The 17998-nt window shown below is 33.8% G+C and overlaps 1 protein-coding gene across 1 annotated transcript; it reads left to right on the forward strand.

Annotated features, from left to right (window-relative positions):
* Positions 1 to 660: 660 nt before the first annotated feature.
* Positions 661 to 12370, forward strand: LOC134723062 (GLIPR1-like protein 1). Its single transcript, XM_063586699.1, has 5 exons — positions 661 to 987; positions 4392 to 4521; positions 5072 to 5187; positions 7283 to 7404; positions 12271 to 12370. Exons 1-5 carry the CDS (start codon positions 661 to 663, stop codon positions 12368 to 12370), a joined length of 795 nt encoding a protein of 264 aa, XP_063442769.1.
* The last annotated feature ends 5628 nt before the right edge of the window (positions 12371 to 17998 follow it).

Below are 17998 nucleotides of genomic sequence, written 5' to 3' on the forward strand. Positions count from 1 at the left end.
CATCGAGATGACAGATATAAATTCAAACTAGAAAATTAAAGCTTAATTTTAAATCAGTAAACCTTTTTTGCAATACTGTTTACACCTATTTTGTATAAATCCCGTCTGCTCTACATCAAAACTAAGTGTTCTTTTAAAAGTAATTTATTTTTAATAATACCATAGCTAAACAGCTATTATAAATTCGACACATTGCATGTTATATTTTCTTAAACCTGGAATTCGTGTTTATTTTTAAAGAAAACATGCCCGGCTTCATTTAATTGTCAATTAAAATCGACGAAAACCGTGAGAATTATCACGTATAAAATAAAAAAAATACCCTAAAAAAGCGAATGGTTAGATTGACGTTCTTAATTGATGAACGTCAATTTATGTAGAATCTTATTCTTCTATTGTATTATTCATTGCAACATCCGACAATCGTGACATCGTGTAAAAGAAAAATAAGATGTAATTTTACAACTTTTAATTAATATTTGATTTAACTAAATCAAATGTTAACTTACTATGTAATATTTAATGAGAGAAAGTACTAAGCAAATACATGAAAATGTAAAAAAGAACGATTTGCGTAATCGGCAACGCAAATGTATGGTATAAATATCAAAGTATTGTTTATAACACCTAGCTAAGACAGTTGTTTGCCATATTTTTAAGATGAAGTTTTATGCTTCTGCAGTTATTTTTTCCATGTGTCTGATGTTAGCGTTTGGTGTATCTGATAATCTGTTTGTTAGAAAATTAGAGAATCTTATTTCGCGATTAGAAAAAGATACAGATAAACCTACGACAAATGGTGACATTTTCAAAAATGGAGAAGGGATAAAGCACACAGGCCCAGCTGTCAACGCACCACGTTCACTAAAAATGCATCGTAGAAGTACTGGAAGTGATTTGTCTGTTGCAGAAAGCGACCATATCTTGAATCTACACATTGTTGCTCGACAACAGGTCCAACCTCCTGCTTCAAATATGGCAAACATGGTAAGTAACTATTAATTTAGAAGGGATTGACCGAACCCGTTCGTTGACACCTGTTGGTACTCGAAACAAATTTAAATGAATACAAACAATATTCAAGGAAATAAATCAACAATCATATAGTGTTGTTTATATCAGTATTATACATCCAGCTACATTATTGACTTCATACAGAAACTTCTTATGACAAATGATAAGAAGTTAGCACTATCCTTTAACTTTACATTCCGCTACAAAGATGATGTTCTCTCACTAAATAATTCAAAATTTGGTGACTATGTTGAAAGAATCTATACCATCGAACTAGAGATAAAGAATACTACAGATACGGTTAAGTCTGCCTCATATCTTGACTTACATACAGAAATTGACAATGAGGGGCGTTTGAAAACACAACTTTAAGACACAAGAGATGATTTCAGCTTCCAAGATTTGAATTTTCCATTTCTATGTAGCAACATTCCAGCAGCGCCTGAATATGGAGTTTATATCTCACAATTGATAAGATGTTCCAGGGTTTGTGTTTCCAATGATGATTCCCTCGATAGAAGATTACTGCTCACTTTTATTCCCCTTTAAAAGTGTCCTGTACCAATTCAGGAAGATGGTCATTGTTATAATATTGTTCGTTTCTCTTTGTGTTGCATTTTAACGTTGAGTCGTTTGTGTTTTCTCTTATTTTTGAGATATTGAGATAAGACGTGGCACGGTACTTGTCTATCCCAAATTCATGTATTTGGTTTTCATGTTACATTTGTTATTCTCGTGGTGTTTTGTCTGATGATTGGTCTGTTTCTGTGTGTGTTGCGTTTCGGTGTTGTGTCGTTGTTCTCTTATATTTAATGCGTTTCGCTCGGTTTTGGTTTGTTACCCCGATTTTGTTTTTTGTCCATGGATTTATGAGTTTTGAACAGCGGTATACTACTGTTGCCTTTATTTAAACCAAGAGTTCCAACTGGTGAAGTTGATATCCCTTCGTAAATTAACTGAATTAACTATAAACCGGATTTGAAATAACATTAGCAACACGACTGGTGTCACACGTGGAGCAGGATCTGCATACTTACCCTTCCTGAGCATCCGATATCACCCCAGTTTTTGATGGGGTTCGTGTTGCTTATTCTTTATTTTTCTATGTTGTGTTCCCTCTACTATTATTTGTCTTTTTATGTTTTTAGGCATGGCGTTGTCAGTTTATTTTCCAGTTATGAGTTTGACTATCCCTCTGGTATTTTTCGTCCCACGTTTATGGATATTAAAGTAGATGATAAGTGTTCTACATGTGCAATAATGACATATATTTTAAGGTTTTGTACTTAATTTGTGCCATAAAACTAGGTATGATTGTTATTAAACTTACAGAAAATGGAAAAAATTTAACGATTTCATTCTCAATTCAAACTATGAGCTATAAATTTTGCAATCACACATGGTATTTGCATTTTTAATCATTTTAACTTAGCTGGATTTGTCAAAACTTTTAGGAATTTTGGTCCTTAATGCTCTTCAACTTCGTACTTTATTTGGCTTTTTTCATATTTTTGGATTCGAGCGTCACTGATGAGTCTTTTGTAGACGAAACGCGCGTCTGGTGTATATACAAAATTTAGTCCTGGTATCTATGATGAGTTTATTTATTTAGACGTTATAGATCTTTTTAAAATATCTAAAGAAATCGTAAAAGAATTTTTTAAAATTATCATTTTGAGAAAATGTTAAATCGGCCTGCTCATATGCATGTGTTTAAAAGAATGCTTCATTTTAAAATTACAGAAAATCAAACCAAATCCTTTCAACTGATCAACACTAACCGGTGCCATTGCTTACATTTTTGAGTAATGTTGCACGTTACGTTTTGCATAACTAGCTATATATTTATATAGTCCTACATCTGCTCAAAGAAACTCCTCCGTTTGAGCCGCAAAACACGTTACTTCTTTTCGGCGAAATTTAACTGGGGAAAAGTTGCTATGTTTCCCCTGATTTATGATTTACATCTCGTATATCGTTACACATAATGATATCTGAAAGGATAAAAAATATCGTCTACTTTAATTTAATTATGACTCCGAGACCTTAAATTATTGCAACAAAGAATCCTACGAACCCTTAAGGCGTTCATGCGCTCAGCCGTTCTGATAGGACGTAGCTGTGTATCTATACATCCCACACATCAGTTAGTGGTTCAACATGGTTTTTTTCAGGATTAAACAAACTGAGCAAAGTTAAATATGATCACTTTGTTTTACTATTGACAATTAATTATATATATATAAAGAATGTTCTTTGACAGGGAATACGGAACATGCGATGTTAAATCAAATGGCTGATTTTAACGATAATCCCATTAATTCTCTGGCCGATCTGCCTATTCCCACACATCATTGAATATGAACAAAAGTAAAAATAGAAATTGAAAAAAGGGCTGTTACTTTTGGCAAAGGTAATACCACATTTATGTAATAAAGTCTTCATACTTAAAACGAAAATGGAATGGGTTAAAGTTTAAATTGATTGACAAGTTTCCATAGTACTAGAATGCATGGCAGGTCTGAGGTAGAAAAATTGGAGAAAGTAATACAACCTATTTGTTTTAAAGAAATTAATTCACAAGTGTAATAGCAAAAATGGTAAAACTATATGCATTCTTTGTGGATCTCAGTAAAACAGAAAAAAACCATTCTACTCAGTTATTCATACAGTTATACAATTTTAACTTCTTCAACACAACAAAGCAGGACATTTGTATTCTATAGTGAAAGTAATGTATAGCACAAGTAGTTATGTGTCAAAATTGAAAACAAAGACAAGGGCATATTTTAAGCCCCAATTTATTCATTTTTTTTATTAATGATTACCCTGATGTTTTGTCTTTTGCTAACCATGTCAATATTAATAATCAAAGGGTTGATTGTTTAATGTATGCTGATGACAATGTATTTCTCTCAGATTCATCAGAGATATTGCAAATGAGGGACGAAAGATACCAGATGGACAGTCCAACTCATAATTCGAAAAACAACAGACAACGCCATGGCTTAAAATGAAAAAGACAAACAATTGTACACATGACACAACATAGAAAACAAAAGAATGAACCCCTCCATAGAGAGGGGAACGAAATTGCAAACGATTAACGATACTTTATAAGTCCTGTTCTAAATAGTGTCTAAAAGAGAATAAGACAAAAAATATATTTTTTTATAAAACGGTGAGACATTTTAATCTTCCTTTTTACTAGGGTGAAAAAGCTACTCGTACTATTATTTCTATGTTGGTCTGTTTTTCTAGCTATTGCATACTAGTTTGAATGTCCCCCCTGGTATATTTCGCCCGTCTTGTATAGCAATGATAATCTTAAATAATAAAAAATGTCTGCTTTAACATACAGTAACTTTCTATTTCAGCACTGGGACAATGAGTTGGCAGCAACGGCACAAGAATACGCCAACAAATGTATCTGGGGACACAATTCGGCAAGATCAAACCCACCTACATCGTTCTCTTACGTCGGGGAGAACATTTACGTTCAAACAAGTATGTAGGAAAAGGGATCCCAAAACTTTGATAATGTATAGTGTAGTGGTTTATCTGGCAATTACCAAATACGAAGAAGATTATTTTAAATTTCAAACATATTTCCTTTACAGGAAACCTATCATATTTATTCAATTTTTATCACATCATGAAAAAGAGAGCTAAATCAAGCCTTTCGTGTGTGTCTTTATGCATTGTTTATTGTCGCTACGGAGTGCACGTACTGTTAAAGAGGATTTGTACGTCCACACAATTATGTTGGAAAAAAGGGATACTATAGTTGTGGAATGCTTTATGTATTTTACTTCGTCAATTTTATGGTCGCCATCACGTATTGCTTGACCGTTTTGGAACATCCGTTTTCCATATGGTATCAGATATGTTGTCCGTGTCGCAACTACAATCAACTATTTTCTACATTTGAAAATGTTTGTACCAAGTCAGGAATATGACAGTTGTCAATTTTATTTTTATGTGTTATATCATTTGAATTTGCAATTTCGAAATTTCTTCGGAGTTCAGTAGTTTTGTGATTTTACTCTTTTTTCAGACACAATGAACACAGATGTCCTTGAAAATGGTTTCACAGCGTGGGACGACGAGAAAAATGGGTTTCATTACGATACAAATACTTGTTCTAACGCGCCCTGTGGACATTACACACAAGTAAGTGTTTTCAATACATCATGTATACTTTTCAACCAAACATGTCCTGCAAATACACTGTGAACATTTCAAATACACTAGAACACACCCGTGATATCGCGGGTCCGTGACTGAATTAAAGTATATAACAATGCGTAAGCTTCATTGTAGTATTGGTATTATCATTTGCTAAAGTCATACCGATTATAAGATACACAGTTTTCTCTGCTTTTGCAAGATATTTCTGTTTGAACCCGTAGACCTGGAACTTGTGAATTATTGGTATTTATAATTATTTGGAAAACAAAAGGTCCTGGAATGGATTATTTTTTAATCAACAGCATTGTAAATAAAGTTGAATTATTGTATTCGCTGTTTACGTCATGCCCGCTAACAAATTGAAAACTGTACCTATGTATACGCTTTATTTTAAGTCCAGATTTTTAGTATTCGTATTGTTATCTTAGAAAGTCTTACTGATTACAATAGGGAACAATTTGACAATCATTATGATTGAATTTAGGAGTGTCAACCCTGTGATTATGACCGGTTTGCCTAATACATCTTTTGGTGGTGCGCCAGTCAAATGCGGAACGTACAGATAAGGTTATAGGTAACAGCCAGGTGAATATGATATTGGTATCGGTATCGGACACGACCCGGAACTTGTTAATTATTGGCAATATTAATTATGTGGAAAACAAAAGGGTCTGGAGTGGTATAATTTTTAATCTACACCATTGCCCTATATTAGTTATATTTAAAGTTGAATTCTTTGATTTGTCGTTTTAACCTGATGACGGCTGACAAATTGGACCTCGTAATTTTAGTATTATAGATATGTTCTTTACAAACCTCTGTGAAAATTCCGAACACGTATGTCCTTTCCATACACCAAGTGGACATTCCACCATAAATAGCTAACGCATGCATATTACATACATAATGGCAAATGGACAATATACACAAAATGGTTCTTTTTAGAAACAATTCCAAATAGCAATTAGTGAACGAGTGATAAATGCATGTACTGTTCTGCAACTTACCTTAAGCGTGTAGCGGACTTTACGATATTGAATATTCTCATTGTTGAAGGCTTTGCGGTTACTGATAATTATACCCCTGCATTAAAAAAGGGGGTATTCTATTTTACAGTTGTCTGTCCATCCTTCCATCCACAAATTATTCAAATTTTCAAACATGTTCAAAATTTCTTATGCCTTGATAGAGCGTTATTATTACTGACACGGAACGCCATCGTTGTTATCAAATCACAAATCATCGTCACAGAATTATACGATTTTTCAAACTTTCTTTTTCTCTTATTACTTTCTCTCCTCTTTGTTTACCTATGAAAGTTAGTATTATATTGTATAACCTGTTTGTTTTATATGCATGTCTATTATATTATACTATTATTGTTACTTTATATTTTATTATGGAGAAGACTTCATAAGTATGATTTACTTGTGTCTAATCCATTTTGCTTCAATTCAACAAATAAAATACGTTTAAACTAAACTTCGAAATTGGTAAACTCAATAAACGGTCGGCGCTACATACTGTGTGATGCGTTTTCAGATTCATCACTCGGCAACTTCCTGTTTACTGAACACTTGTATTATTTGAAATAGTCAAGTTGAAAAAATTTCGTCACATTTTACTCAGGAACTACAATAGAAGGATTTAAGAAATTTGGTTTCAGGGTTTATTAAAGTCACCTTTTACCATGTGATGCGTTTTTACGTTCATCAATCAAAAACTTCCTGTTTACCGACCACTTACATATTTTTACACTTTTGAGATTATCCACTTGCAGCGGGGTATCATCAGTGAGCAGTAGCTCACAGTTTTACTTGTTGCTTTTATATCTCCGGCATTCGAACTCTGGTGGAAAGTTATCTCATTGAAAACGTACTTCTTATTTTTAATATCTTACTTACTATTCTGTACATATTCATTGACTGATTGAGTACGGCGGAGGTTATTTGAAAGTCGTTTAAAAGAAGCATTTTAAATATATGCACTGGAAGTCATAATCATCGAGATCGGCTAACTGCATCAGCATCCACTAATATATTTGTTTGATCTGTTAGTTTCATTTTGATGTTTTTAGATAATCTGGGCAGAGAGTACTGCATTAGGATGCGGAGTTTCACATTGTCCCTCCATGGCCAACCTACCGGACTACAGCTTCATTGATTATTGGGAATTTTTAGTGTGTAATTATGGACCAGGGTAAGTATAGTGCAAACATAGCTTCATTTTATACGGTGTTTTTATGGCCAGTAAACATTGAGCTTTATTGTACAACATTCGGCTGTATAATTAGTTACGCATGTTAATGACAATAAAAAGCAGAAGCATTAACTAGAGCCTCTACATGTTGCACTTTGTAAATACAGCTGATTTATCAAAACACGCCTCTTTTGGGGAGAACTTGAATATTCATAGAAAATTAATTTGTTGACATACTGGCTCCCAGTAATGCTCGCGGTGTTCCATCTCGCAGAAACATTACATGACAATGTTACCAGTAAATAAACATGTGCATATTGTTTAAATTGATATATGTGGTAACCTTTCATTCGAGGTAGGGGTAGTTAAGAAAATTAGTGTTAGTTTAATCTCTGAGAAGTTCAGGGCAATTAAACGTTGAAAGTATGCCGCACAGCTCCATATGTTGACCTTTGAAAAAAATGTAGTTCATATGAACATTCAACATATACAGTTAAGTCGGCTTCCTATCTTGACTTACATCTAGAAATTGACAATGAGGGTCGGTTGAAGACAAAACTTTACGACAACAGAGATGATTTCAGCTTTCCAATTGTGAACTTTCCATTTCTAAGTAGCAACATTCCAGCAGCACCTGCATACGGGGTATATATCTCCCAATTGATACGATATTCCCGTGCTTGCATTTCCTATCATGAATTTTTTGATAGAGGGTTACTGCTCACATGGAAGCTATTAAACCAAGAGTTCCGAATGGTGAAGTTGCAATCATCCCTTCGTAAATTTTACAGACGCCATCACGAGTTGGTTGACCGTTATGGAATAACCGTTTCACAAATGATATCGGATATGTTCCTTACGTCGTAACTACAATTCCCTTCCCTTTCATGAATTTGACCTACTGAATTAAGACTATTTACCGGATTTGTAATCACATAAGCAACACGACGGGTGCCGCATGTGGAGCAGGATCTGCTTACCCTTCGGGAGCACCTGAGATCACCCCTAGTTTTTGGTGGGGTTCGTGTTGTTTATTCTTTAGTTTTCTATGTTGTGTCATGTGTACTATTGCTATCAACAAAAAAAATGTATAAAAAAATAATTCCTCAAATTAAGAGTGCTAATTAACGTATCTATCTATAATAGCTTTCAAAATAATAGGCAAAACTCAAAATTTAAAGTGAAGTATTTTTTGATGAAGTCGCCTGACAGTTTTGATGTAAATGAACACCCTTTCAAGTAGCTGCTCTCACCTTTTTGAACCGTTGTGTCTCCCGTCATATTTGTTCTTTATTTAACTGTATCCTAGATAATGGACAAAACTTAAATATACCCCCTTTGGTCTTAAAAAGGCAATGTTGGAATATTTTTGTAAAAAAAACCTCCGGACTACTACATACATGTATGTGTCAATTGATTATATATAAAGCTCACTTGGCCCTGTGGGCTATGATTGAGTAGGACCAGGAACGTGTTTTACCCAGTGTCATAGAAAATTGGTCAATAAGGCTTTTCTGACCGGTAGTAAACCCCTTGCTTAAGTCGGAGGCCCGTTTGCCTGTGCAACATGTAGAAGTACGCAGTCACTAAATTATCCGACCTTAATCTCGTACGGCTTCAGTCACAGAAAACAATTTGTTTTCATTGTTGAATTGTTTCCGTCCTTAGCATGCATGAATTATTTCCGCCGGACGTAAAGAATTTAATTTTCAATTATAGCAAAATAAGTGTACTTACGGTTCTAACAATAGTATTGGCTCACTAAACACCTATATGTGACGAAAACAACTATTTTTACTAGATTTAAAATGTAACAAGTGAACTCGTCATAGATACCAAGATTTATATTTTATTTTTATACCAGACGCGCGTTTCGTCTTCAAATGACTCATCAGTGACGCTTTAATAATAATAAAATATGTTAAAAAGCCAAATACAGCTAAGGTAATCTATTGTTGTGGTTGAAAAGTCCAAGTTTTGTAATCATCATTACAGTTAATTTATAAATATGAAAATATTAATGATAACGCAAGTCAACACAGAAGTGCTTCGACCCAGTGAGTGAAAATTAACTCATCATAGATAGTACCAGGATTGAAATTTATATTTAAATAGCTGCCGTGTTAAACATGTTTTTAGTCTTTTTTAAAAGCCAAAGTAGAAATAGCCAATACCCTATATGCCTACAAAGTATCTGCCTGTATTTTGAATATTACCAAACATTGTTTACTCTAGCCAAAAATCCATATTAGTTCTAGTTATTATACCCCACGCAACGGGTTGCGGAGGGTATAATGTTTTTGACCCGTCCGTCCGTCAGTCCTGTTTCTTGTCATCCCAACTCCTCTCAAACCACAGAACAGAATTTCACGAAACCTTTTCAGATAATAAGGACATACTATGTAGTTGTGCATATCGACGGGAAATTGCGATTCAATTTTTTTTCTAGGAGTTACGCCCATTTGAACTTATTTATTTTATTGTACTACTGCAACAGATTGTCATCGCAACTCCTCTCAAACCACACAACAGAATTTCACGAAACCTTTTCAGATGATAAGGGCATACTATGTAGTTGTGCATATCGACGGGAAATTGCGATTCAATTTTTTATTCTAGGAGTTGCGCCTCTTTGAACTTATTAACTTTAATGTACTACTGCAACAGTTTGTCATCGCAACTCCTCTAAAACTACACAACAGAATTTCACGAAACCTTTTAAGAGAATAAGGACATACTATGTAGATGTGCATATCGACAGGAAATTACAAATAATTTTTTTTCTAGGAGTTACACCTCTTTGAACTTATTTGCTGTAAGGCACTACTTCAACAGTTTATCATCTTAACTCCTCTGAAACCACACAAGAGTTTCATGAAACTTTGTAGATAATAAGGACATACTACGTAGATGTGCATATCGACAAGATATAAACATTCATGTTTTTTTAGCTCACCTGGCCCAAAGGGCCAAGTGAGCTTTTCTCATCACTTGGCGTCCGGCGTCCGTCGTCGTCCGTCGTCGTCCTGCGTTAACTTTTACAAAAATCTTCTCCTCTGAAACTACTAGGCCAAATTTAACCAAACTTGGCCACAATCATCATTGGGGTATCTAGTTTAAAAATTGTGTCCGGTGACCCCGCCAACTAACCAAGATGGCCGCCATGGCTATAAATAGAACATAGGGGTAAAATGCAGTTTTTGGCTTATAACTAAAAAACCAAAGCATTTAGGGCAAATCTGGCATGGGGGTAATATTGTTAATCAGGTTAAGATCTATCTGCCCTGAAATTTTCAGATGAATCTGACATTCCGTTGTTAGGTTGCTGCCCCTGAATTGGTAATTTTAAGGAAATTTTGTTGTTTTTGGTTATTATCTTGAATATTATTTCATATAAAGATAAACTGTAAAAAGCAATAATGTTCAGCAAAGTAAGATCTACAAATAAGTCAACATGACCAAAATGATCAGTTGACCACTTTAGGAGTTATTGCCCTTTATAGTCAATTTTTAACCATTTTTCGTAAATCTTAGTAATCTTTTAGAAAAATCTTCTCCTCTGAAACTGCTGGGCCAAATTATTTGAAACTTGGCCACAATCATCATTGGGGTATCTAGTTTAAAAATTGTGTCCGATGACCCCGCCAACTAACCAAGATGACCGCCATGGCTATAAATAGAACATAGCGGTAAAATGCAGTTTTTGGCTTATAACTCAAAAACCAAAGCATTTAGAGCAAATCTGACATTGGGTAAAATTGTTAATCAGGTGAAGATGTATCTGCCCTGAAATTTTCAGATGAATTGGACAACCTGTTTTTGGGTTGCGGCCCCTGAATTGGTAATTTTAAGGAAATTTTGCTGTTTTTGGTTATTATATTGAATATTATTATAGATATAGGTAAACTGTAAACAGCAATTATGTTCAGCAAGGTCAGATTTACAAATAAGTCAACATGACCAAAATGGTCAGTTGACCTCTTTAGGAGTTATTGCCCTTTAAAGTCAATTTTTAACCATTTTTCGTAAATTTTATATATCTTTTACTAAAATCTTCTTCTCTGAAACTGCTGTGCCAAATTGATCCAAACTTGGCCACAATCATCTTTGGGGTTTCTTGTTTAAAAAATGTGTCCGGTGACCTGGCCATCAAACGAAGATGGCCGCCACGGCTAAAAATAGAACATAGGGGTAAAATGCAGTTTTTGGCTTATAACTCAAAAACCAAATAATTTAGAGAAAATCTGATATGAAGTAAAATTGTTAATCAGGTCAAGATCTATCTGCCCTGAAATTTTCAGATGAATTGGACAACCTGTTTTTGGGTTGCGGCCCCTGAATTGGTAATTTTAAGGAAATTTTGCTGTTTTTGGTTATTATATTGAATATTATTATAGATATAGGTAAACTGTTAACAGCAATAATGTTCAGCAAAGTAAGATCTACAAATAAGTCAACATGAACGAAATGGTCAATTGACCCCTGTAGGAGTTATTGACCTTTGTAGTCAATTTTCAATCTGCTTCCTTTGTTAAATATTCACATAGACCAAGGTGAGCGACACAGGCTCTTTAGAGCCTCTAGTTTAGGAGTAACACCCCTTTGAACTTATTTGCTTCAATGTACTTCTGCAACAGTTTGTTATCTCAACTCCTCTGAAACCATACAACAGAATTTCATGAAATTTTGTAGATAATAAGGACATACTATTAAGATGTGCATATTGGCAGGAAATTATTTTTCTTACAATTTTTCTTCTTACACTTATTTAATTTCTCCAATGACAATGTGGGGACGTGGGGTATGTGAGCGTGCTCACTAAGGTTCTTTAATTATACAAGTATTTCCCTCTATTATTGATTGTAGAGGTAATGTAAATGGGAGATTGCCGTACGTTGAGTCCTCATCAGGCAGTAGCGATGGAGCTGGCGGAGAATCTGCAATAAGTAATGGATGCCGGAAATGAAAATTTCAAACAAGTAAGTAGCCCATCACGATGTATTTAGTATAAGTTTCCTTTATTTTCGTGTTAAAAATTATTGAAGTTTTATATGTTGGTAACTCTGTCGGATAAGAGGTTGAAGACCCGGCGTGAAATAAATAATGCCTAACTCTCATTACACACACTAACACAAATATATTAAAAAAAACCAACAATAGTCAATTTTTCCGCTTTAAAATTGAACACGGGACAACTTAAAAGTAAAATCACAAAATTACTGAACTCAGGAAAATCTAACCGGAAAATTCATAATCAAATGACAAAACACATTAAAAAACGAATGGACAACAACCATATTTTTGACTTTGTTCAGGCATTTTCAAATGTAGATAATGGTGGATTAAACTTTGTTTTATAGCTCCAAAACTCTCACTTTGTACGACAGTCTCATCAAATTCCGTTATATTTACAATGATGCGTTACCTAAACAGACGTAAAAAATAAAACAGTCAAAATATGGGTATCGTGTTACAATTTTAAAAGAAACAATTTCGCGTGTCTGACGTTTGAAAATGTATACGTCACGTATTTTTGGCGTTCAGTGGTTCGTTTTTGATGCGTTTTGTTATTTGATTTTGCCATGTGATTATTGACTTTCCGTATTGATTTTCCTCTGAGTTCAGAATTTTTGTGATTTTACTTTTTTCAGAGCTCTTCAACTTCGTACTTTATTCGGCCATTTTAACTTCTTTGGATTAAGAAAAATCATGCGTTAAAAGTTACTAATTAATCAATTCACGACATCCACTCAGCAGTGTTCCAATTGATAATATCATTTCGAAATTTGAAATCTCAAACGATGCCCTATAAAATATATAACCGAAATATTGCGAGACCAAACATTATTGCAAGACTATTGACTATTATTTCTTGGAATCGCAAAGCCAAAAGGGTGGTAAAAAGACACTTAAACCTTTGACAAATATTGCCTATCACTGCAAAGTTTTCCAGGGTAGGAACAGGCTCTGTCATCGTCACATCTATGATATTTTTATGCAATAAAATTGGATAATTATGTATTCCTAATAATTTCAAACTCTTAACATGATAAACAACCCAATGTTTTTTAGTTCTATAAGTATGACTACAATAAGAGTAACAGAAAGTCATTGCTTTATTAGAAGGACTGTGTGTAGTGTAAAAAATAGTCTTTTTTTGAAAAGGAAGCAGTTGGTCTTGTTTTTATTCTTCTATAATACATAATATTAAATCGAGTCATAAACTCGTTTTTATAAGGCATTTTTTACAACTTCGCATTCAATTTATGATTTACTCTTTTCTAATTAGTTTCAGATCCTGAACTAAAAAATGGACAAGCCTGAGAATATGCCTTACTGTATTTCTTGTACTGAATGTCGACTGTATGGGTTTTAGTGTAACCAGTTATTAATATACCATCGTGTATTTACCATTTACAACCTAGACTCTCTATGACAATAATCAATGTCGTACATTTCTCGTTTACTTTGTATTTAAAAGAACTAATCTTTCTCATGTTATATTGTTTTACTGCTCTTCTCTTTGATTACATAATTAGCAATGGCTCATAGTTTTTGTCAGTTCCTTCTAGAGTAATGCAAATGATGTTTGTTATCTTGGTGTATGTCAGGGATAAACATAATTTTACAACGTTGTGGAAAATTCATACTCTAAGGCGCAGCCGAAAAAGAAAAAAAACTTTACAAAAATGATAGTTTTGTAAAGATATTATTGTTCATAACTCAATTGAATTTTGAAACGGAACACTATATAAATAACACATAGCTGAGAGGGTGATAGAGCAGATTGGTTCCCCGAGAAAACATTGTCAACCGCGGCGAAGCCAAGGTTGACAATGCCTTTTCGAGGGGTTCCAATCTGCTCTATCACCCTCTCAGCTATGTTTTTTTTAAATTTATTATACTGAATGTTCTGTTATTACTGTCGATTATTTAAAATTCAAAGTATTAAACTGTTACATCTTGTACATAACCATCCGTATATAATAAATCGCACACTTGATCAAACGTCTCAATAGTGAAAAGTAAAATCACAAAAATACTGAACTCAGAGGAAAATCAATTTGGAAAGTCCATAATCACATGGCAAAATCAAAAAACAAAACGCATCAAAAACGAATGGACAAGAACTGTCATATTCCTGACTTGGTACAGGCATTTTCAAATGTAGAAACGCGTTCATAATAGTTTGAATAAATTCCACTTTTTTTTTTTAACTATATTTGCTTACTTATCCAAATCTAAAATAATTTACAATTATAATACTTTACGTTATAAGTTTTCAGATGAAAATTTAAGTGCTACGCTGTTTCTTCATTTCAATTTGTCCTGGTAAAATTCTTGTCCACACCATAAACACACATCCACAATTTGGAACATTCCGCCTCAGATAGCGTGTGTTTTCGAAAATATTGACAGGTTCGCTTACAAATCTATACACTTTTCATTTATACTTTAGTTAGTAAACTAGAGGATGGGTATTCAATCCATATTAACTGCCAAACTAGATATATTAAAGGAGAACCCAATCTGACAAACCGGATACAAACACAATTGAATATTTAAAAGATGATGCCACTGGACAAACGGGTGATTCTTAAATTTAAATGTCTAGTAAAGTTTGATCCGTAGGAGAACGTCTTGTAACACACGGAGCAACTGTACATCATCCCAGTGTGTGCACTTCTTGGATTGCGTTGAATGCCAGACTCTAATGTGTAAGCTTTCCCACAATTGTCACATTTGAAAATAGACTCCTGATGTACGGCTTTTTCCTGGGATTCGAGGTCTTTTTTGTGGCAATATCTCTTCTGGCATTTGGCCAAAAAATACTACGAGAATCGGCCTAAGTCGTCATTTTGAAGAGGCCATGCTAGTTCACGCCCAAAAGAGTGTGATATTTGCCATCAACGGTTTTACGATAACGCACATTTTGAAGGTCATCGCAACAGTAAACATTTAAACTACAAACCGTTGAAATGTACCGTATGCAGCACGGCTATCGCTTACAGACAACCAACGGCAAGAGATGCCAAAGAATGTCAAGGGAATGAGTCCTACAACTGTATGGAATGTAATGCTGTGTTGAACAAGCGTTCACTAGATTAGCACCATAGTGGGAAACACGGGCAGAAATAGCATACATGTATGTGTGGAAAGTCCTTCCGTTGGGTTCGATCATTCACCAGACATAGTAAAATATGTAAAACAAAATAATAAGTATTTAATAAGTTTAAAAGTTGATTTTTGATTCATTTTAAGCATTCATAAAATTTAAATGATATCTTGTCTCATTTTCAAGATAATGACATTTTAGATATCATAACATGCTCTTTTATGAGGAAGGATTTTTTCTTCAACTTTCCTATGGTACTGACGAATTACTTGAGCACCATGTGCAAATCCAACATATGGGTTCACGATTGCACTTTTACGTTTAGCAGTAGATCTTCGGTATTGGTCAAACATTGCATCGCTTCTGAAATAAATAAACGTAGTATTGTTTAATTAGTTCTCTTGGATTCAAGTTTATAATATGACTGCGGAAATAAAAGATTTAAAAACTAAGAAAAATAATGTTTCATATAATGCTATTAAATGAAACTATAGTGTTAAACATATATCGTTATTCATTGCTAGACATAATTCAAAGATGCACGTACAATATATGTAGATAAACACAGATTTGGCGAAGAACAGGTTGGGGAGCCCACAAACATGTTTTACTCCGTAATATTTTGTATACACTGTCTCAAGTTAAGTGTCTGTAATGCCGTGAATATCATATGTAACTGTGTATCATATTTTGCTATTTATTTTGGACAGAAACTAGGCTGATGGATTTCTAATTGGAATTTCTATACATTGAATTTTGTCGCAGCCGTTTATATCTTGCTAAGAATATGTTTTTTCTCAAGGTTGAATGTTGAAGGCCTCTTGATGACAAATAGCTGCTAACATCTACGTCATTTGATCTCAGGTGGATAGTTATTTTATTGGCAATCATATTGCATCTACTTATATCATATTACTACATTGTATGTGCGTTTTATGTCCTTTTGTGTTTCAAATGGAACGATTTTTGTTAATTTTGATAGTAAATCTTCATTATACACCACAAGAATTACATAACTGAACCATGTCGAACATGAACTTAACCATGACACGAATGAACAAAACCATGACACAGATATATCAGTAATTTTGAACTGATTGCAAAAGTAGGTATTTTTCAGAATAATTGACAGCAGTGTTATATCACGAAGATATATATGTGATGTAACAGACTGTAAGAAAATAACTTTTTTAAGTCACGATAAACCAATTGGCAAGTTTTAAATTTTGACATACGTAACCAGCTTGAAATTTTGACCAGAAGTTCCGTTCCGAACTTTTCTGTTTGGGTTCCATTAATATATCCCCCAGAACTAGAGATTAAAGAAAAAAACAGACACGGCTTCCTCCGCCTCATTTTTAGACTTATATCTCGAATTTGACTTGCCTAGTCATCTCAGTACCAGAATCTATGACAAACGAGACGATTTTTATTTTGAAATTATAAATTTCCCCCTCCTTAGTAGTAATATACCAACTATACCTGCATATGGGATACAAATATCCCAACTTATTCGATATTCAAGAGCTTGCAGCACCTTCTCAGACTTTGTAAAACGTCATCAGTGTCTGAGTGGAAATTTGATGAACCAGGGGTATGTCAAAGAACGTCTCGTCCTTTTTCTAAAAAAGTTCATCGGAAGGTACCAAGACCTTGTTCATAAATATTCCGTATCAACTTCTCAAATAATACACGATGGTCTTGATGTATAGATTCTGCGTACTTATTTTGTTTATCATCTTAACAACGTGTTTTATTGTTCTTTCATTTGTTTTTGTTCTATTATTAATATTACCTTTACTGTTGAATGGTTTTATGTGACATCCGTTTGACGTGGCTCGGTACTTATACATATCGTCAATGTGTGTTGTATTGGCTTTAATTTTTTGGTGGTTTGTTTTGTATATGCGACTTTTTGTATTTCTTTTGTTCTTATAACGTGACTCTGTAATTTAAAAGATCCCGTCAGTAGGATATTGTTCTATTATATCATTATGATATATATCTATTATGAATTACTATATACGTTGAACCACAAACGTCAAAATCATTCAATCCCGTAGTGGAATGAACTTTTTTTGGATTTTTATAAATTCTATATATAACTTTTGGACTAGTTTAAATCTCGGTCTATTTCTGAAATTTATTCTTACATACTTTTGATTTTTTAACCCTGTATGCTAACATTGAAATTGTTTGTATGCACATTGAACGACAAATTTATGTGACGTATAAAAAATTTCTGACGTCAGACGCTCAAATTAATCAATGTGTATATTGTATATGTTTTTGTGTTCTGTTAAATTCTTCCTTTAAAAATTGTTATACGATGATGATTGATGTACCCATATTTTATTTATTGTGTCTGTTTATATAACGCATCAATGTAAATATAACGGAATTTGATGAGACTGTCATTAAAGTGAGAGGGTTAGCGCTATAGAACCAGGTTTAATCAACCATTTTCTGCATTTAAAA

The sequence above is a fragment of the Mytilus trossulus genome, chromosome 6 (genome assembly GCF_036588685.1).
Source record: "Mytilus trossulus isolate FHL-02 chromosome 6, PNRI_Mtr1.1.1.hap1, whole genome shotgun sequence".
In the NCBI taxonomy this organism is placed as follows: Eukaryota; Metazoa; Mollusca; class Bivalvia; order Mytilida; family Mytilidae; genus Mytilus; species Mytilus trossulus.

Coding starts and splice junctions, on each gene's coding strand:
- LOC134723062 (XM_063586699.1), top strand. CDS start 661: ATGAAGTTTTATGCTTCTGCAGTTATTTTTTCCATGTGTCTGATGTTA. Junction 988..4,391: donor CTTCAAATATGGCAAACATG/GTAAGTAACTAT, acceptor TTTCTATTTCAG/CACTGGGACAATGAGTTGGC. Junction 5,188..7,282: donor CCTGTGGACATTACACACAA/GTAAGTGTTTTC, acceptor TGATGTTTTTAG/ATAATCTGGGCAGAGAGTAC.